General features: G+C 45.5%; 2 protein-coding genes across 4 annotated transcripts in view; one reads left to right on the top strand and one right to left on the bottom strand.

The window, feature by feature from the left end:
- Positions 1–5,045, bottom strand: part of SETDB2 (SET domain bifurcated histone lysine methyltransferase 2) — a 52,457-nt gene extending 47,412 nt beyond the window's left edge. The window contains exons 1-2 of the mRNA XM_069970024.1: positions 4,928–5,045; positions 2,420–2,517 (exon numbers count right to left, since the gene is read on the bottom strand). Of these exons, the coding sequence (XP_069826125.1) occupies positions 2,420–2,501 (82 nt within the window). The 5' untranslated portion in view covers positions 2,502–2,517; positions 4,928–5,045. The remainder of the gene's footprint in view (positions 1–2,419; positions 2,518–4,927) is intronic.
- Positions 5,046–5,209: 164 nt separating this feature from the next.
- Positions 5,210–19,338, top strand: part of CAB39L (calcium binding protein 39 like) — a 64,856-nt gene continuing 50,727 nt past the window's right edge. Inside the window, exon 1 of one of the 3 annotated variants that reach the window (XM_069970019.1) lies at positions 5,210–5,311. The gene's annotated coding sequence lies outside the window, so the exon portion shown is untranslated. Of the gene's footprint in view, positions 5,312–11,461; positions 11,551–11,953; positions 12,021–19,338 lie in introns of those variants that run through there. The other 2 variants (XM_069970021.1, XM_069970022.1) reach the window with 2 other exon arrangements.

The raw sequence follows: 19,338 nt of genomic DNA, 5'->3' as shown, positions 1-19,338 counted from the left end.
TCACCATTCCTCTGAATCAATACGTCCAGCTTGTCAGTAGTTTCTACCAGATTCCCCACTGAATGAGCTCCCTTAGAAAGGCACCTTTTGTGTTTGTTATCAGGAATAGCTACTAAGAACAAAGAATGGTAAAGTGAACGCAGCACAAAGCAATATTACTTAATTACTTATCCCTTAGGTAAATACAATTTCTCCTGAAAAAAAAAAAAAGGCCGTCATGCTACTTTGGCAGAAAAATTTACGAAGTACTGCAATGTTTTCAGTGCCAATATAATGCACTCGCCACCACTAGGGGGCCTATTACACGGAGCGATAATCAGACAATCAGGGTGATTCGGCCAATTGTGGCTCCATGTAATAAAGAGAATGATCAGCCAATGAATGATCATCGGCTGATAATTTCTTTAGGTTCAGAAGCGCATTGCTGTGTGCAGTTCTGCTTCTGCTCTGGTCTTTGCAGTGAGTGGCCGAGGCCGCTCAGCCAGTCACCGGCCGCGGCCTGTCTCTCCAGTGATTAGCTTAGTGGCTGTCGGCCTGTCACTACAAAGACCGGAGCAGAAGCAGAGCTGCACAAAGTGCGGAAGGCCTCCGAGGACACTCGAGTAATGCGGTGAGGTGACAATATTTATTCTTTTACACTACATGCAAGGGCCGCACAGACATCACTAACGATGTCCATGCAGTCCTTGCTGCTTAATAATCGGCGCATGTAATAGCTTATAAAATGCTAGATCGGCGGTCGTTTACCGTTTATTATCGGGCAGTGTAATAGGACCCTTAGGGTACTATTACACGGAACGATAATCGGCCCGATTCGGCCGATTATCGCTCCGTGTAATAAACGCAACGATCAGCCGATGACAACGATCATTGGCTGATTGTTGATATAGGTTAGACCCTATTTTCGTCGGGCGCCGACCGCGCACCGCTGCGTGTGATAGTGGTGCGTGGCCGGCGACTAACGATATACATTACCCATCCACGTTCCAGGGCTGCTCCTGCCGTCCGCTTCTCCCGGGGTCCTCCGCACGCTTTAGCTTCACAGAGGCCTGTCAGCTGATGGCAGGAGCAGCCCTGGAACGTGGATGGGTAATGTATGCCAGTTTAGCAAGGGCTGCAAGGACATCGGTAACGATGTCCTTGCAGCTCTTGTCAAACGATTATTGGGCTGTGTAATAGGCCCAGTAAACGAGCAACGATCTAGCAGATCGCTGCTCGTTTACAGGTATTATCGGGCCCTGCTCGGCCCGTGTAATACCACCCTTAGGGCCCTATTCCACCAGACGATTATCGTTTGCATAATCGTTAACGATTAACGATCTCAAACGACCGCTATTGCGAAAGACCTGAAAACGTTCACTCATTTCCATGGAACGATAGTTGTTACTTATGATCGCAATTGCGATAGTTTTTTCTTCGCTATCTATTCGCTATTGCGTTCGTATCTATTGCGAACGACCGAACGATGTCTTATTCAATGCGAACGTTTTGCGAACGAGAAACGATAAAAATAGGTCCAGGTCTTATAAAGCGATCAACGATTTCTCGTTCGGTCGTTAATCGTTAACTGCATTTCAACCGAACGATTATCGTTTAGATACGAACGGTTTAACGATAATCTGAACGATAATCGTCCGATGGAATAGGGCCCTTAGTCTGCACTGCCCAGCTCTGCTGCATCAAAACATTACTGTATCTAAATCATGTGACCTCTGGTCAGCCACCATCATGACTATTAGATTTCAAAATGCATTCTTCCCTTCCCAATGCAACTCCCTTCCAAACCTGCCATAAATCCATTGATGTACAAGCACAGCATCATGAGGGGCAGCTAGAGCCAGTACCGTCTCTGTCTGTCAGGAGGACAGTGTTATAATCCTCATCTCTATAGATCTGTAAATTAGCTAAGAATCTGTAAGAATACATTTAGGGAGGCTGAACCATCATTGGATCCATTATAAATGTGTGACAGAAGCTGCATGGTCATCATTAGTAAAGTTTGGCTCTAGCCATGAAGAGCCAGCGTGGAACAGTCCAGTATAAATACTGTTGCCAAATTCTGTGTCATGAGGGGGATAAAGTACTACAGCTGCATATGAGAACCCTATATGCAGATGTTTTGTCCTGAACATATTATGGAACGTTTCGGCACGATAATTACTTCTACTTTGCCAGCCAAACTTCAGACTTCTTAAGGAATATGATATTTGGCTCACTGTTATCTAAGAAGTAGCCTGAGAAAGTCTGGTCCATTGCACCGGTCTATGACAATGACAGCGATACCTGCAGAGCTGTATGTGTCTCCACATGACAATGTTACATACTGATACAACAATATCATTCACTCTCCTTCACAGAAAAAGGGGCAAGATACTTGAGAAACATTAAAATACCACTAAAAACTAGGCACCTCACTTACGGACAGAAACTTTTCTGGTGTTTTTCACTGAAGAAATGCTAGATGGATCGGCTGCTTCTGCATTTGTCTCTTTCCGTTTCATTGTGCTGCTAAAGCTCCTGCAAACATGAAAGTATGAAAATAATTTAAAAAGGCCCTAAGAACGGAGATTGTATGACAATGAAGTAAGAAGTAATCCGACAATTAAACTGCAATGTGTGAACACAGCCTAGATGTTCTGCAACAGATTTTGGTGTGTAATTGGCACAGGGGCGGATTAACTTTACCATAGGCCCCGGGCTGTTCACAAAGCCTGGGGCCCCCCCACCCCACTATAACTATGGCGGCACTAGCCTTGCGATTATAGTACAGTATAGAGAATGTCATGATGTCCTGATTTGTGCAAAATTGCCATAAAAAACCCTGTGATTTTTTGCAAATCACATGGCAGAAGTGTAGCCAGGAGACAGTACACCACTGAAAGTATAAGTCTTTTTGGGTGGTCATGGGCCCCCCAGGAGCTCAGGGCCCTGGGCTGCCGCCCGAAACACCCCTATTATAATCCACTACAGAATTGGCAGGGTGGAGGACTGTGATGAACAGCTGAGGGAAAGCATTGCATTCTGGAACCTGTACCGCATTCTGGGAACTGCTCAACCAGGAAGGACAGAAACACAATACAGAACAAAACCCTGCAAAACAAATGGATTTTTGGTAGTTTCAAAACTGGGATAGATAGACATGTAATGCTATATGCTTCTGTAGAAGATTCTTTTTTTTTAACCTCTACCTGGAGTTCCCCTTTAATGCATGATACCCATGCTGAGGTATATAGCTCTACAGACTAACTAACATCTACTTATTATGCGTACTCACCGCTGTCTACATAGCTGATGAAGCGTTGTACTCGGCTAGCTCCAGCAGCTCCAAAGAACACTGGCTAACATGAATGGACAGGTGTACCAGTGTAGTGTATGGCACTGTGTAGACAGTATATAGCCCTGTATATTACTCTGATTTTATGACAGCTGAGCCTGGCCATGGAGCACAACCCTCTGCTGGGGGGGTTCTGCACCATGCAGCACAATGCTCTGCTGGGGGGGGGTTCTGCGCCATGCAGCACAATGCTCTGCTGGGGGGGGGGGGGGGTTCTGCACCATACAGCACAATGCTCTGCTGGGGGGGTTCTGCGCCATGCAGCACAATGCTCTGCTGGGGGGGTTCTGCGCCATGCAGCACAATGCTCTGCTGGGGGGGTTCTGCGCCATGCAGCACAATGCTCTGCTGGGGGGGTTCTGCCCCATGCAGCACAATGCTCTGCTGGGGGGGTTCTGCCCCATGCAGCACAATGCTCTGCTGGGGGGGTTCTGCCCCATGCAGCACAATGCTCTGCTGGAGGGGTTCTGCACAATGGAGCACAATGCTCTGCTGGGGGGGTTCTGCACAATGGAGCACAATGCTCTGCTGGGGGGGTTCTGCACAATGGAGCACAATGCTCTGCTGGGGGGGTTCTGCGCCATGCAGCACAATGCTCTGCTGGGGGGGTTCTGCCCCATGCAGCACAATGCTCTGCTGGGGGGTGTTTTGCCCCATGCAGCACAATGCTCTGCTGGGGGGGTTCTGCACCATGCAGCACAACCCTCTGCTGGGGGGGGGGGGGGGTTTCTGCGCCATGCAGCACAATGCTCTGCTGGGGGGGGTTCTGCGCCATGCAGCACAATGCTCTGCTGGGGGGGGGTTCTGCGCCATGCAGCACAATGCTCTGCTGGGGGGGGGGGGGGGTTCTGCGCCATGCAGCACAATGCTCTGCTGGGGGGGGGGGTTCTGCCCCATGCAGCACAATGCTCTGCTGGGGGGGTTCTGCACAATGGAGCACAATGCTCTGCTGGGGGGGTTCCACACCATACAACACAATGCTCTGCTGGGGGGTTCTGCACCATACAGCACAATGCTCTGCTGGGGGGGGGGGTTCTGCGCCATGCAGCACAATGCTCTGCTGGGGGGTTCTGCGCCATGCAGCACAATGCTCTAATGGGGGGGGGGGTTGTGCGCCATGCAGCACAATGCTCTGCTGGGGGGTTCTGCGCCATGCAGCACAATGCTCTAATGGGGGGGGGGGGGGGGGGTTCTGCACCATGCAGCACAATGCTCTGCAGAACCCCCCCAGCAGAGCATTGTGCTGCATGACCCAGAACCCCCCGTTCTGTGCCATGCAGCACAATGCTCTGCTGGGGGGGTTCTGCACCATGCAGCACAATGCTCTGCTGGGGGGGGGGGGTTCTGCTTCTTTATTTCAGGAATCAAACTTTCTGACATGTGACAGAAACAATGGGCAGTTGTATAGCTCATCCTGGGATATATCCAGCACATCAGTCACCTGCCCCATGCTGCTACAACTAGGAAACACACATAATGGACCTGCCGCCATCCAGGAAGAAGCTGCACAATGTGTACATGTCCCTTTAAGCTCCCTAATCCTACAATACAGAGGTTCCTCTGCATCCTCTATAGCCATGACCATTAACTTACAGTGACGAGGATTGTGCCAGCTCCACATCAATCTGTGACCCCGCACACCGCCCTGGGATCAGGGGGCCATCTCAGCCAATCACACTGCAGCACATTGGCCGCCCAGCTCAGCGCCATCTTAGCTATGGGCAGACAACGTTGTCACACCCGGTCACGTGATCGGGGCACACTCCCGCTGAATGAACTCACACGTCAATAAAGTTTTGCCTTGCTCTAGTGTTTACAAACGCGATGGCTCCGCCCCCTTCCAGCCCCCTTCCCTGTCACTCATTGCTGTTGCCATGGAAGCGGCTCAGTGTCATTCGCTGGGCAGCCCAGTACGGAAGCGCCAGCTCTTCCTGACACAAGAGGTGGGAGCTCGGAGTCTGCGGGGGACACGGACAGGTCTGTCGCCCTTATATTTATACCGTTGTCTCGCAAGGGTCAGGTGACTTGTGTACGGCACGGGCCGGTGCTGATGTCGGGGCTGATGGCCTCGGGCCTCCCGGACACAGTGTTAGGAGAGATGCTTATATAGCTGAGCTGCAAACTATCAGGCGTCTGTGGAACTACAAGTTCCAGTTTACCCAGGGAGGCCTATTAGGTGATGCATTATGGGAAATGTAGTTTAGCAGCAGCTGGAGAGCTGTCCTGGCCGTTCACGGTGTAGTTGTACAGTGGGTGTGGCTACAGGGCTGCTCCAGTCAGGGGGGGCCACTCCATTGTGGTGGGAGAGGATTGTATGTGTGATGTAGTGGTGGGGCACAGATGGGTGTGGTATAGTGATGGGGCACAGATGGGTGTGGTATAGTGATGGGGGCACAGATGTGTGTAATATAGTGATGGGGGCACAGATAGGTGTGATATAGTGATGGGGGCACAGATGGGTGTGATATAGTGATGGGGGCACAGATGGGTGTGATATAGTGATGGGGGCACAGATGGGTGTGATATAGTGATGGGGCACAGATGTGTGTGATATAGTGATGGGGCACAGATAGGTGTGATATAGTGGTGGGGCACAGATGGGTGTGGTATAGTGATGGGGCACAGATGGGTGTGGTATAGTGATGGGGGCACAGATGTGTGTAATATAGTGATGGGGGCACAGATAGGTGTGATATAGTGATGGGGGCACAGATGGGTGTGATATAGTGATGGGGGCACAGATGGGTGTGATATAGTGATGGGGGCACAGATGGGTGTGATATAGTGATGGGGCACAGATGTGTGTGATATAGTGATGGGGCACAGATGTGTGTGATGTAGTGATGGGGCACAGATGTGTGTGGTATAGTGATGGGGCACAGATGGGTGTGATATAGTGATGGTGCACAGATAGGTGTGGTATAGTGATGGGGGCACAGATGGGTGTGATATAGTGATGGGGGCACAGATGTGTGTAATATAGTGATGGGGGCACAGATGGGTGTGATATAGTGATGGGGCACAGATGGGTGTGGTATAGTGATGGGGGCACAGATGGGTGTGATATAGTGATGGGGGCACAGATGTGTGTAATATAGTGATGGGGGCACAGATGGGTGTGATATAGTGATGGGGCACAGATGGGTGTGGTATAGTGATGGGGCACAGATGGGTGTGGTATAGTGATGGGGGCACAGATGGGTGTGGTATAGTGATGGGGCACAGATGTGTGTAATATAGTGATGGGGGCACAGATGGGTGTGATATAGTGATGGGGCACAGATTGGTGTGATATAGTGATGGGGGCACAGATGAGTCTGATATAGTGATGTGTGTGATATAGTGATGGGGGCACAGATGGGTGTAATATAGTGATGGGGCACAGATGGGTGTGGTATAGTGATGGGGCACAGATGAGTCTGATATAGTGATGTGTGTGATATAGTGATGGGGCACAGATGTGTGTAATATAGTGATGGGGGCACAGATGGGTGTGATATAGTGATGGGGCACAGATGTGTGTAATATAGTGATGGGGGCACAGATGGGTGTGATATAGTGATGGGGCACAGATTGGTGTGATATAGTGATGGGGGCACAGATGAGTCTGATATAGTGATGGGGCACAGATGGGTGTGATATAGTGATGGGGCACAGATGTGTGTAATATAGTGATGGGGGCACAGATGAGTCTGATATAGTGATGTGTGTGATATAGTGATGGGGGCACAGATGGGTGTAATATAGTGATGGGGCACAGATGGGTGTGATATAGTGATGGGGCACAGATGAGTCTGATATAGTGATGTGTGTGATATAGTGATGGGGCACAGATGTGTGTAATATAGTGATGGGGGCACAGATGGGTGTAATATAGTGATGGGGCACAGATGGGTGTGGTATAGTGATGGGGCACAGATGAGTCGGATATAGTGATGTGTGTGATATAGTGATGGGGCACAGATGTGTGTAATATAGTGATGGGGGCACAGATGAGTCTGATATAGTGATGGGGCACAGATGGGTGTGATATAGTGATGGGGCACAGATGAGTCTGATATAGTGATGTGTGTGATATAGTGATGGGGCACAGATGTGTGTAATATAGTGATGGGGCACAGATGGGTGTAATATAGTGATGGGGCACAGATGGGTGTGATATAGTGATGGGGCACAGATGGGTGTGATATAGTGATGGGGCACAGATGAGTCTAATATAGTGATGTGTGTGATATAGTGATGGGGGCACAGATGGGTGTAATATAGTGATGGGGGCACAGATGGGTGTGGTATAGTGATGGGGCACAGATGAGTCTGATATAGTGATGTGTGTGATATAGTGATGGGGCACAGATGTGTGTAATATAGTGATGGGGGCACAGATGGGTGTGATATAGTGATGGGGCACAGATGTGTGTAATATAGTGATGGGGGCACAGATGGGTGTAATATAGTGATGGGGGCACAGATGGGTGTGGTATAGTGATGGGGCACAGATGAGTCTGATATAGTGATGTGTGTGATATAGTGATGGGGCACAGATGAGTCTGATATAGTGATGTGTGTGATATAGTGATGGGGCACAGATGTGTGTAATATAGTGATGGGGGCATAGATGAGTCTGATATAGTGATGGGGCACAGATGTGTGTAATATAGTGATGGGGGCATAGATGAGTCTGATATAGTGATGGGGCACAGATGGGTGTGATATAGTGATGGGGGCACAAATGGAGAATGAATGTGCTTGAAGGGTCCCCAAATATTAGGCTACACACAGAGCATCCCCTGTGATCAGCTGCAGACTTGAACCTGGTGTCAGTATTTATATTTCCCTGCAGCGCCACCATAGGGGAAGCTATAAATGACACTTGATGATCAGTTCACACTTCATCTCAGGGGAGTGTACATGTATCTATGAGGGTCCTTGAGAGTGAGAGCACCATCTGGGAGAGTGAAAGGGCGGCAGCACTAGTGGAGCGCCCCCTGTGTGTGGCCACACTATATGAGATGGGCAGAATCCTGTAACTAATAAGCATCTGTAAATGTATTCTACATACTGTACAGGGGGGGGGGGGGGGGAGCGCCGTCCATATTGTATGAATGTGATGCATCATTGTTAGAGTGAAGTATTGTCTGTCTATTTACATAGAGCAGCATGTGATCTTACTGATGATAGGGTTACTAAGCTTTGGCCTTTCCTGTGCTCTACACAATGTTATCTGGGCATCCGGCCAAGTGACACCATTGTGTTATCAGCATGGGTGACACACACTGCATGTGCTCTATAGTGCACAGTACACACTCTGCCGGCGGTGCTTCCCATCACATATGTGTTTATCATCAGGACGCTCCTCCTATAATGATCATACCAGGTAATATGTGGAATCACTATGTTTGTATGGAAGCTCCACAGCATCTGTTCCCTCACCGGCCACATCATTACAGTCCTGTGTAACTCCATTCTGATCGAATATACTAGTGTGCATCAGATATACAGCTCCTGGAGCCCCCATAGTGGTGGAGGGGATAGGGGAGCTGGATGTGCAGCACCACATACGTAGCAGCAAATAGTCCAGGTAGTTAATAGGTTAATGGCAACATGGCATCTAGGAGAGAGAAAGGGTTCATGTCTGCAACTCTGGTGATCTGCTGCAATAAAGGGATTAAAAAAGCACAGCTACATTATTACAAAAACAGTGCCACCCCTGTCCTCAGGTTGTGTGTGGTATTACAATTTTGCTCCTTTTACTTCAATAAAACTGAGCTGCAAAATCCACACCTATTCTGAGGATAGGAGAAGTGCTTTTTCTGGAAGAAAGCAGCCATGTTCTTCTATGCCGGGATAACCCCTTGAATGTGTCTGAAACAGTCTATAGCAAACATGGATTACTGTCAGGATCTGCCTCAAAAGACCTAACTTATCTATGGCAGAAGGGGGGATGAGGGGCATGTATTAGAGGACTTCTCTGTACTTGTTCTTATGATTGGTGGGGGTCTCAGCACACAGACCCTGACCAGTTAAAAGTTTTGATGTGTCTCTATAAAGTTTTTGCTTTTTAAAAACGTAACACTGTAATATTTGCATGCCGAGTGATCTAGGATAGTGAAGAGGTTAATGACGAATCCTCACGTTAGGGCAGTAAAAGTTTCTGCATCCCTGGTGGTCCAGGGCAGAAAGTGGTAATGTCAGGATCCTGGGATCTAGGACATAGAAAAGGTTAATCTCTGGTGGTCTCGGGTATAGGAAGGGTTAATGTAAAAAACCTTGGTAGTCTAAGGTAATGAAGGGTTTCATGCTAGTATTTGTGGAGGTCTAATGGATTAATGTCCAAATTCCTGATTCAACATACTTGGGGTCCAGATGAGTACTCACCCCTCCATGCTCTAGCATTGGCCTGGCGGTACAGGAGGCTGAACACTGTTCAGCTTCCTGTTCTCTCCCTGCACTAATGATAGGGAAGTAGACAGGCAGGGATGGAGAGGACTGTGCGGCTGAGGCTATATGGCCCCTGTGATCAGACAGTGTGTGAGCGTGTAAGTGTGCTATTCCTGTAATAGTGGTGCTAGTTTATTATGTATAGTAGGGTGTATTTGTGCATTGCACTTTCCTTGTGACACACCAGAGTTATGTGATACAGTGCGAAGGTATTCCAGCTTTATTGTGTTCGCCATTCTTGCTATTGTTTTATATCCACACCCATTGACTCATATCAGTCTTTGGACAAACTGCCTATGAATGAAGAAACTTTGTACAGCTGCCCATCGATACATAAGTCAGCACGGATGGAATTGGATATATACACATATATATTTATTGGAACATTCATCTCTAAAAATGTAATTTAGCGAAGAAACAATACAGCCATCCATTAAGATGTATACCGATGGGGAATAGGGTTATGTGTTAGGCCTATGGTGGAGTACCGCTATGTTAACCCCTTAGTGTCAGACAGTTCTTTACACTGAGGCCTCCATGGAACCTGCAGCCATGATTAAGAATGCGTGACGCACTAGAAACACATTGGCATCTTTTTAGGCGTTTCTAGGTATGTGAGAATTTGGCCTGAAGCAGGATTTCCAGCTGCTAGAAATGCACATTCAGTGTATGGATCCTTACGGCAGCTATGCTATTGGCTCTTATACTACCGAATACCATGGTTGTGTGTTTTCTGTACTTATATGTATATAGCATTATGTGTGTATGTTATGTCTGAGTAAGCACATATCAGGGCCGGCTCCAGGTTTTTGCTGGCCCTCGGGTGACAGAGCCTCAGCGGGCCCCTCATCCATCCACTATGCACCCATCACCCACACACTATGCACAATCACTTGAGACACCACAACGATACATGAACACATGAATACATTATGGACACTAACTGACTGACACTGACTGCCTGGCTGACACTGTCAGAGTGAAGCAGACACTGACTGACTGACACAGACACACTCAGACACTGACACACAGCACTTACAGCTCAGTCTTCTCCCTCTTCCTCTCTGCCCGGCCAATCTCAAAACTGTAAGGGCCCTATTCCACTGGACGATTATCGTTCAGATTATCGTTAAATCGTTCGAATCTAAACGATAATCGTTCGGTTGAAATGCAGTTAACGATTAACGACCGAACTAGAAATCGTTGATCGCTTTATAAGATCTGGACCTATTTTTATCGTTGCTCGTTCGCAAATAGTTCGCATTGAATAAGACGTTGTTCGGTCGTTCACAATAGATACGAACGCAATAGCGAAGAAAAACTATCGCAATTACGATCATAAGTAACCATTATCATTCCATGGAAATGAGAAAACGTTTTCAGGTCTTTCGCAATAGCGGTCGTTTGAGATCGTTAATCGTTAACGATTATGCAAACGATAATCATCTGGTGGAATAGGGCCCTAAGGTTGAGGACCTTCTAGTCATGTGATCAGGTCCTTCACCCTTTTCTCTCTCTGTGTAAGTCCTGCTCCATCTCCTGTGTCTTCTGATATACAACCCGCTCTCCCTGTGGGCTGTGGGCGCCTGCACTTGCCCGGGTAAGCCCTGTGCTGACGCCTGCCCTGCCCCCTATGTTGTATACATTGTGCAGCCAGTCACAAGCCTCAGCAGTCATGTGACATACATACAGGAAGTAGCTGTTGATGTTGGTTACTGGCTGCAGTCTCATGTGCACCCCTTCCGGTAGGGGACATCTACACACTAGTGTATCTAGGGGTGAGTACAGGTTTTTCTGTATACAGTTTTTTTTGTTTTTATCCTTAAACAACAGCAAAGCCTCTTTAACACAGGAGCCTATGAGTCACATGTAACTTTATGGGACTTTGTATTTGGGGCACACATCAGGAGACTTTCCCATCACATGTGCCAAACCGATACAAAAACCACAGTGTGAACAGAGCCTAAGTGCAGCTCCCCCCACCTCAGTGTTTAGTGGGAATTTCACTGACGTTTCACAACTAAAGCAGCTTGTGTTGGTGACAGGTTCACTTTCTCCCCAAGTATAAGCGCTCCATTATTTTTCCTACTAAATTCACTGCTGGGACCAGTCTGTACAATAATGTGACATTGTATTACCTGCCTTATGTAGTGACGGAGATGTAGGCTACCAAACAAAGAGACAGTGTTTTCAATTTTACATCAAAATGTGGAAAGAATATTAAATGTCCCACATGAAGATTAGAGAGGTATGAATAGAATGTGCTCCATAAGGAGAAAGGAAGGGGGTAGAGTACAGCCCGGTTCACAAGATGGTATTTCATGACCATTAGTGGCAAAATAAAGGGTCATGTCACCAATGGACACATTTCTGGGTGGTCAGAATGCGGATTACCCCCATCTGCGGCATGCAAAGTGAGAATCTGCATAAGAAATCCCAGGGTACACCCTAAGATTACTGATGTGGAAAAGTGCCTAATTCCATGTTCTCCATCCAGTTGCATTGTGGTGCGGTTGCCCTTTGGTGGAACATATGTACTTCTGAATTTGTTGCTGTACTTACAGTACTTCTGTACTACTTACTGCATATGGTCCAAGTGCACATGCAAGTGTATTACAACAACATGTTGGCTTCTACTATAATGGGTGTTCATCTATGTCTTCTATTCTGATTACATGGGGTACCTCATATCCCGGGATAAATAGTATCAGGAAATAGTATGGTGCCCAAGGCAACATTAGTGCAAAGGACACATAAAAAGCTGACGCCAATGTGTTTCGAGCCCCTGTAGGTCATGGCCCTGGAACGTGTTGGTGTCAGCCTCCATGTGTCCTGTGCATTAATGGTGTCTCACTATAAAAGTCACTGTTTTTACTGATGGCGCTGGAGCTTCTCCACCTTGTAACACTAGACAGCAGCGTCCTGCCACCCAACCATGCAGTGATCTGCAGCACCTCTCTATTCAAAGGATATAATAATGTCATAGCTACATTCCTGTAGCATTAGGAAATAAGGGGAAAAAATATTATTCTGTGAGCTGAGCCAGAATTACCTGTGTCAGGACAAGACCAGCAAGTGGTGATCATCAGGGACTTGGTGATGGCAGCGCTCGAGGATAAGTGAGGTGAGTAATGTGACGTGTACTGTAACAGCAGTGGGCCCATTCAGTCCCGCACGTACGTATATACATTTATTTAGCATGACTCAAAAATGTGCACATGACAGAAATGGCCCGAATGTACTCACTATTGACATATACATAGCGTGTACTAAGTTAACAGTGTGGACACAGCCTTACTTTAGGAGATGCTTTTTCCCTCCTAATTTTAAGGATCAGGTTTCTCTTGTTATGGAAGATGTAAACTACTGAAATACAGAGATTATGATTTCCTAGGCAGTAGGTCTCAGTACATACTTGCACAGAAATTTGCAGAATTTTATAGACCAGTTTAAAATAGCTGTATGTGCCGCACACTATCTTTATACTGATGACTAATCTGCATCTGCTGGATGGTAATGTATAGGAACATGTTCTCATTACTGCACCTTACTAATAACACCCTGTACATTCTCTGGTAGCAGATCCCTAGAAGTGCTGTCTATAAGACTCACCATAGGCGCAAGTGATTGAGTATAGGAAACGATTGTGGTGTTATGCGCTATATGTAGAAATTGGTGGGAGTGTTGATTGATTAAACATTTTGACATGTCGTTTTTATAAGTGACAAAAATGCATTATTGGTATTCCTAGCTTATAATATGATGGCATATCACTAGTATGTCATTATGTTTTAATGGGAAGGGTTCTGACCTCAAGGACCACCTATGTTTCTGGTTCTCTTTAAAGCCTACCTGTTGTTTCAGGTACCTTTTCCGGATAAGCCTGACATATGATCTTTCCAACACAACACACAGAAGTGGAGGTCCTGCTCTTCTATCTCTATAGCACATTCTCAGAAATAGCAGTATGGAGGACATTATAGAGCAGACCTGAGCAGTGTTGCTGTGAATCAAGCACTGGCCTTAGATTTTATACTCTGAAAAAGTTCCTGTAATCTCTCTGCAGTCTGTGTCTGTTTTAGGCTCTCTCTAGCCAGTTTCCCCTCCTCCATTTGTCTTACCTCTTCTCTTCTCCATAGACGTTTATGGCCAGCATGTAAGTAAAGTGATAGTGCTTTTTGATAGGGTGGGTAGGGGCAGCAGAAAGTGAGTCTGGAAAGAGAAAGGGGCATTTGTCTCTGTTAAGATACAATATATAGTCCCTTCTTATTTATGCAGTTTGGTGAAACATCATTCACTGCTTAACTCTATGGCTGAAGGTGTATGTTCCTGGAGACCACCTAAATCTGTGCTAATGCAGATTATAGTCATAGAGTAATAGACATAGAATCCCCTTTTAACTCAAATGACCTTTTCTTGAAGGAAATTGCTCATTTATACCAGATTGCCTGTGCAGCACGTTGCAGGCTCATCTGCTTTTTTTTTTTAATACTTTCCGTAATTTTCTAACTAACCTCATAACACGATTAAAGAAAAAAAAAATCCAGGTTTTTATGTCCATACTTGCTTGTGACCCTCCCAGTGAAGTGAAATAAGTTACAAAGGAACAAAGAAAGAAAGAATTGCAATATACAATATATTGATGTACTATCAATAAAGAAAAGTACTTCTTTCTCCACTTAGCATCCAATTCTTCCTCTTCCTCTGCCACTAATTCAATGGACTTTTCTATCTGCTCACTGAGAAACCAGATTACATGCTGCCAACAATAGGAAGAAGATCAGGGTTTTCCCCTCTGTCAGAGGTTCCATTATTCTACTCCAATGATGGGAAAAAACTGTGTGATGGAGGTACCCAATGGAGTGTCTGATCCTACTCACTTACACTTCTCAGTACAACTCAATATGGTCCATCATGCTGCTGTTTCTGAGGGTGTGCAGTTCAAATATAGGGGCCCAGGATTATATCCGTTGAGAGTCATATGGCTGTACTTCTGAAAAATGGTGCCATCAAAAATCATTGTGTTTTATAGGTCTGTAGGACATTCTTATGGCTTAGTGTCCCAAAAACCTAGCGACAAGCACTTAAGATAGCATTAGTCAAACAAGTTGTCTTCCCCAATTTCCCCATACAAATCTATGCATGTCCATGTTCCCCGAGAACTAAAGGGTCGGACAGTGAAAATCCAACTGTTCCCATGAGCACTACTTTACATCAAACTCTCCAGTATTCATCCGGTTCGCTGGTGCTTTATGATGGTCATCTAATGGAAGATGTTCCATCATCTGATTCAGCTTTCTTAGGAAATTGCATAAACCTTAAGGTAAAGAATCTTATCTGGCGAAGTTCTCTTCAAGGACAAAAGAATTGTCATGCATTAATTGTATTAAAGGACTCAGCAGCTTTGAGCTTTACAAGCTGACCAGATTTAATGGCATATTACTCAGTGTAATGACACGTATGATCAGGGCCACACCCGTTGTTAATCCGCCATCCACTATGTATGATGAATAGCTGACCCTGAGGCCTGGTGTTTTAGAGTTGGGTGATAGGTTTCGGGAATGATACTCTTTATGACTAAAATCTCTAGAGCTTGAAATAAGATTAGTCAGCCTCTCCTGACGTGTCCTAAGTGTCCTTTTACACGGTCCAATATGGGGTCATGTACGGACGCATATATAAAAGGGCCTAGCGCACAGCCAAGAAACACGAAAAATGCTGTAGGCCCAAAAATCATTATTGTATGTAAACAGAGGATGCGCATTTGCTCGTGCAGCCTTGCCCTCACAAAAATTGTGCTGTCGAAAGGCTCCTTAATGGTGCGTTCACACCTACAGGATCTGCAGCTGATTTTCTGCAGCAGATTTCAGTTAAATAACTGAACACAGCATCAAATCTGATGCTGTGTTCAGTTATTTAACTGAAATCTGCTGCAGAAAATCAGCTGCAGATCCTGTAGGTGTGAACGCACCCTAAATGTGCGCCAATCTACAGGGTGGAAGTTCTTATGGTTTGAAGGGGCTGCCCATATGGCCGAGGCAGGTACTAAGTACCAGGACTGCTAACACTACTGCAAATGCTATTGGACTGTGCAGCAGAAGTTGCTAAAATGATCCCATCTTTTACTTCACATTGTGCTGAACCTTTTTGCCGAAGATGCACTTCATAGACCCAATGAAAAGTCACCACTTTCAGTACTGTATAGGGTGTAGCAAAAAGTCTAAAAGGGGTACTAGGGTTATGAAAATGGTAACACATTGGTTTGATAAAGTTTCATTACTTTGTAACTTTATAACTTTTTTTTTAAAGCAAATGTACCATCAGGTATATTTGCTTACATAGAGTAAGGGGCCTACTCCACGGAGCGAGAATCGGCCGAATCCGCCCGATTTGGCCGATTATCGCTCCGTGGAATAGAGACAATGATGAGCTTATAATCATGTCATCGGCTGATTGTTTATTTAGGTTTAAACCTAAAATCGTCGGGCACCGACCTCGCATCGCTGTGTGGAATAGCGATGCGCGGCAGCGACTGACGCTCCCAAAAGCACCATACATTACCCACACATGCTGCAGGTCTTCTCCCACGCTCCTTCTTCCTCCCGATCCCGCGCGCAGCAGCTTCGGTGCGGCCTGAGCTGACAGACCGCTCAGCCAATCACTGGCCAGGACCGCTGCAGCCAGTGATTGGCTGATGGGTCTGTCAGCTCAAGCCGCACCGAAGCTGATGCTGCGTACGGGACCGGGAGGAAGAAGGAGCGTGGGAGAAGACCTGCAGCATGTGTGAGTAATGTATGGTTTTAAAACAAGGGCTGCAAGGACATCGTTAACGATGTCCCTGCAGCCCTCGCTAAACGATTATCGGGCCTCGGAATAGGCCTAGTAAATGAGTGCCGATCTAGCAGATCGGCGCTTGTTTACATTATTGATCGGGCCCCCATCGGCCTGTGGAATAGGACCCTAAGGGGGTGACCGTATCACTTTAAGCAGACTTTGTCTTATCTTCCCTATTTAGGAATGTGTAATCACATACACTGTATTTCCATATCAGTCATTATGCAGTAAGCTATAGCATGTCCTCACTTGTAGTATTTTAGCTTTATTTAGCTTGTTACTCTATTAGACTCTCATTTAGCATTGTTACATCTAGAAATCATGTAGTTTTTTTTTTTTTTGTACCCCTACACTTAAAATAGACCAACAATTCCTAGAAAATCAATGTGTAAAGAATCATGAGTGGAATGTGTTGGGTGAAAGGTCCGAGGCTTTGATATGTTAGTTATCTACTAGTAAAACAACTTAAAGGAATACACCCCCACGCTCCTTGTGTGATACTGCATTACTTCTTTAGCTGCTTAACCCCTTTAGGACCAAGCCCTACTTGGCCGTCTGGACCACACAAAATATGTTTGTGTTTTTGGTTTTTTTCCCCTTCATCTCAGCATTTTGAAGCTTACATTTTTGTTCGCAACAACTTAGCTCCATGAGGTCTGTTTTTGTGGGACAAGTTGTACTTTCTGTATGTACCATTTGGGGGGATGTTACGTTAGCATTTAACCCTTTAAAAAAGACTGGGAAAATTAACAACTTTCTACTTCTTTTTATAAAAGAGTACCAATAAAAATATATTTATTTTAATTCAAACATATATTATTAGAAATCTAATATATGACCTAAGCCTACACAGGTGATATCCTTATGACTGTGTCCCAGGCTTTCATCGTAGTGCCGCCATATCTTGTTATCAGCTTTTACAATGTGATTATTTCCTTGTACAGTGTCACATCTGTTATTATCCCGGCAGTAAATTATGTGGGCACAGTGACAGTGCCTGTTCCAGCTTAGACCCTTGCACCTATACATCTGCATTATTTTGAAGAATTTATTAAAGGTAAAAGGTAACTGTAAAAATGTTATCTCATCTATGCATCATGTTATAGAGCAGGAAAAGCTGAGCATTTTGATGTATATCCTTGTGGGATAACATTTAATGTAACTTGTTACTTATTGATTGAAACCCCGGTTGTTTCTGTTTTTAGGACTTAACATGGAAAAATCTAAGATTTCAATCAATAAATTGAAAGTTATACTGAATCCTTTCCCATGAATATATATATATATATATATATATATATATATATATAAAAATAATACATTTATTTGTATAGCGCCAACAGATTCCGCAGCGCTTTTTCTATGCATACAGTACAGAGGTACATAATACACAGTTAAATGATTAGAATAAATAAAAATAACATATATATATATATATATATATATATATCTCAATCTACTCATCATTTTCGGCTGTATACCTTGATGCTGATAGATTATATAGCATTTTTGTGGTTACAAATTTCCTTTAATTACCTTTCGTATGGGATAATATTCCATCAAATAGGCTGATCATTGCCCCATGTAAAAGACGTTATTTGCTGCTAAACAAGCAAAAGCTTGCTGGTCAGCTAATCGCTAGGATTGCACAGTGCTAAAAAGTATTGTTAGTTGGCTGCAAGGGCTGCATGAACAATCCATCGATCACTTGTGACGACAAGGCTAGGGCTACATAGCAACTTTGATTATGTGACATAAAGATTGTGCTATGTAATGTTATTATGGTGTTGCATTGTGACTGATGCAACAGTTGCAAAAAAAAAATCATTGCATGCGAATAGGGCCTAAAGGCTCATTTCAGGGAGCATCAATCAATGGCAGTACTGTATACAAGAAGTCCTAGATGTATTTTCTCCAATGTTTTCACTAGTCAGACACTTGGGTGAATATACTGCAACGTAGATGGCACATACAAACTGTCCACCACCATACCATTTATTTCATTCTTCACATATTTGTAAGTTGCCTTTCTAATAGATTGCTCCATCTCAGCAAGTCCCTGGAGAGGTCCAATGAATGGTCCTCGTGTACTGTACTAAACACTTATAACATTATATCATGAAAACGCTGAATCATGTTAATGTGACTTTTGAGGTAGACTGCTATCATTGTAGGTCTGCTCCTTGTAAGCCAAGAGTAAGAGTATTGAATGAACTTTACAGGCAGTGTTTGTAGGTACGTCATCCGTCATGTACAAGTGTTGGCATCTGCCACCCATGGCCCTCTATCTGTTGTGGAACTACAACTGCCAGTCTGTTCTGAAAGTCTGCAGCTTTAAAGGAGTTGTTCCACAATTGCAAGTTATCCCAACGGATCACAGAGGGGCCAATTGCAATCTCAAAAATGGGCACCTGTGTCTCCCATAATAATAAAGCAGTGGGATGCACGCAGAGCCATCTTTCCCATTGGGCAGGGCAGGTGGCTGCTCTGGGCCCATGACTCATAGGGGGCCCCTCTGCACTCTGAACTGTCTGTAAAATACTGACAGACAAAGGAGCGATGAGCAATTCGCTCCTTTGTCTGTCAACGTCATTCTCTCCTGTAAGAACAGGGCTACGGACGACACCCCCCCCCCCCCCCCCCCCCCCCCCCCCCCCCCCTAGGCTGTGCTTCACAAATCCCTGTGACGAGAGGCCAACAGGCCCACACACCACACAATTACATCATCGTAA

This window comes from Dendropsophus ebraccatus, chromosome 5 (genome assembly GCF_027789765.1).
Source record: "Dendropsophus ebraccatus isolate aDenEbr1 chromosome 5, aDenEbr1.pat, whole genome shotgun sequence".
Taxonomy (NCBI): Eukaryota; Metazoa; Chordata; class Amphibia; order Anura; family Hylidae; genus Dendropsophus; species Dendropsophus ebraccatus.
The sequence above is the reverse complement of the archived record's forward strand: the minus strand, read 5'-3'. Positions and strand labels throughout refer to the sequence as shown.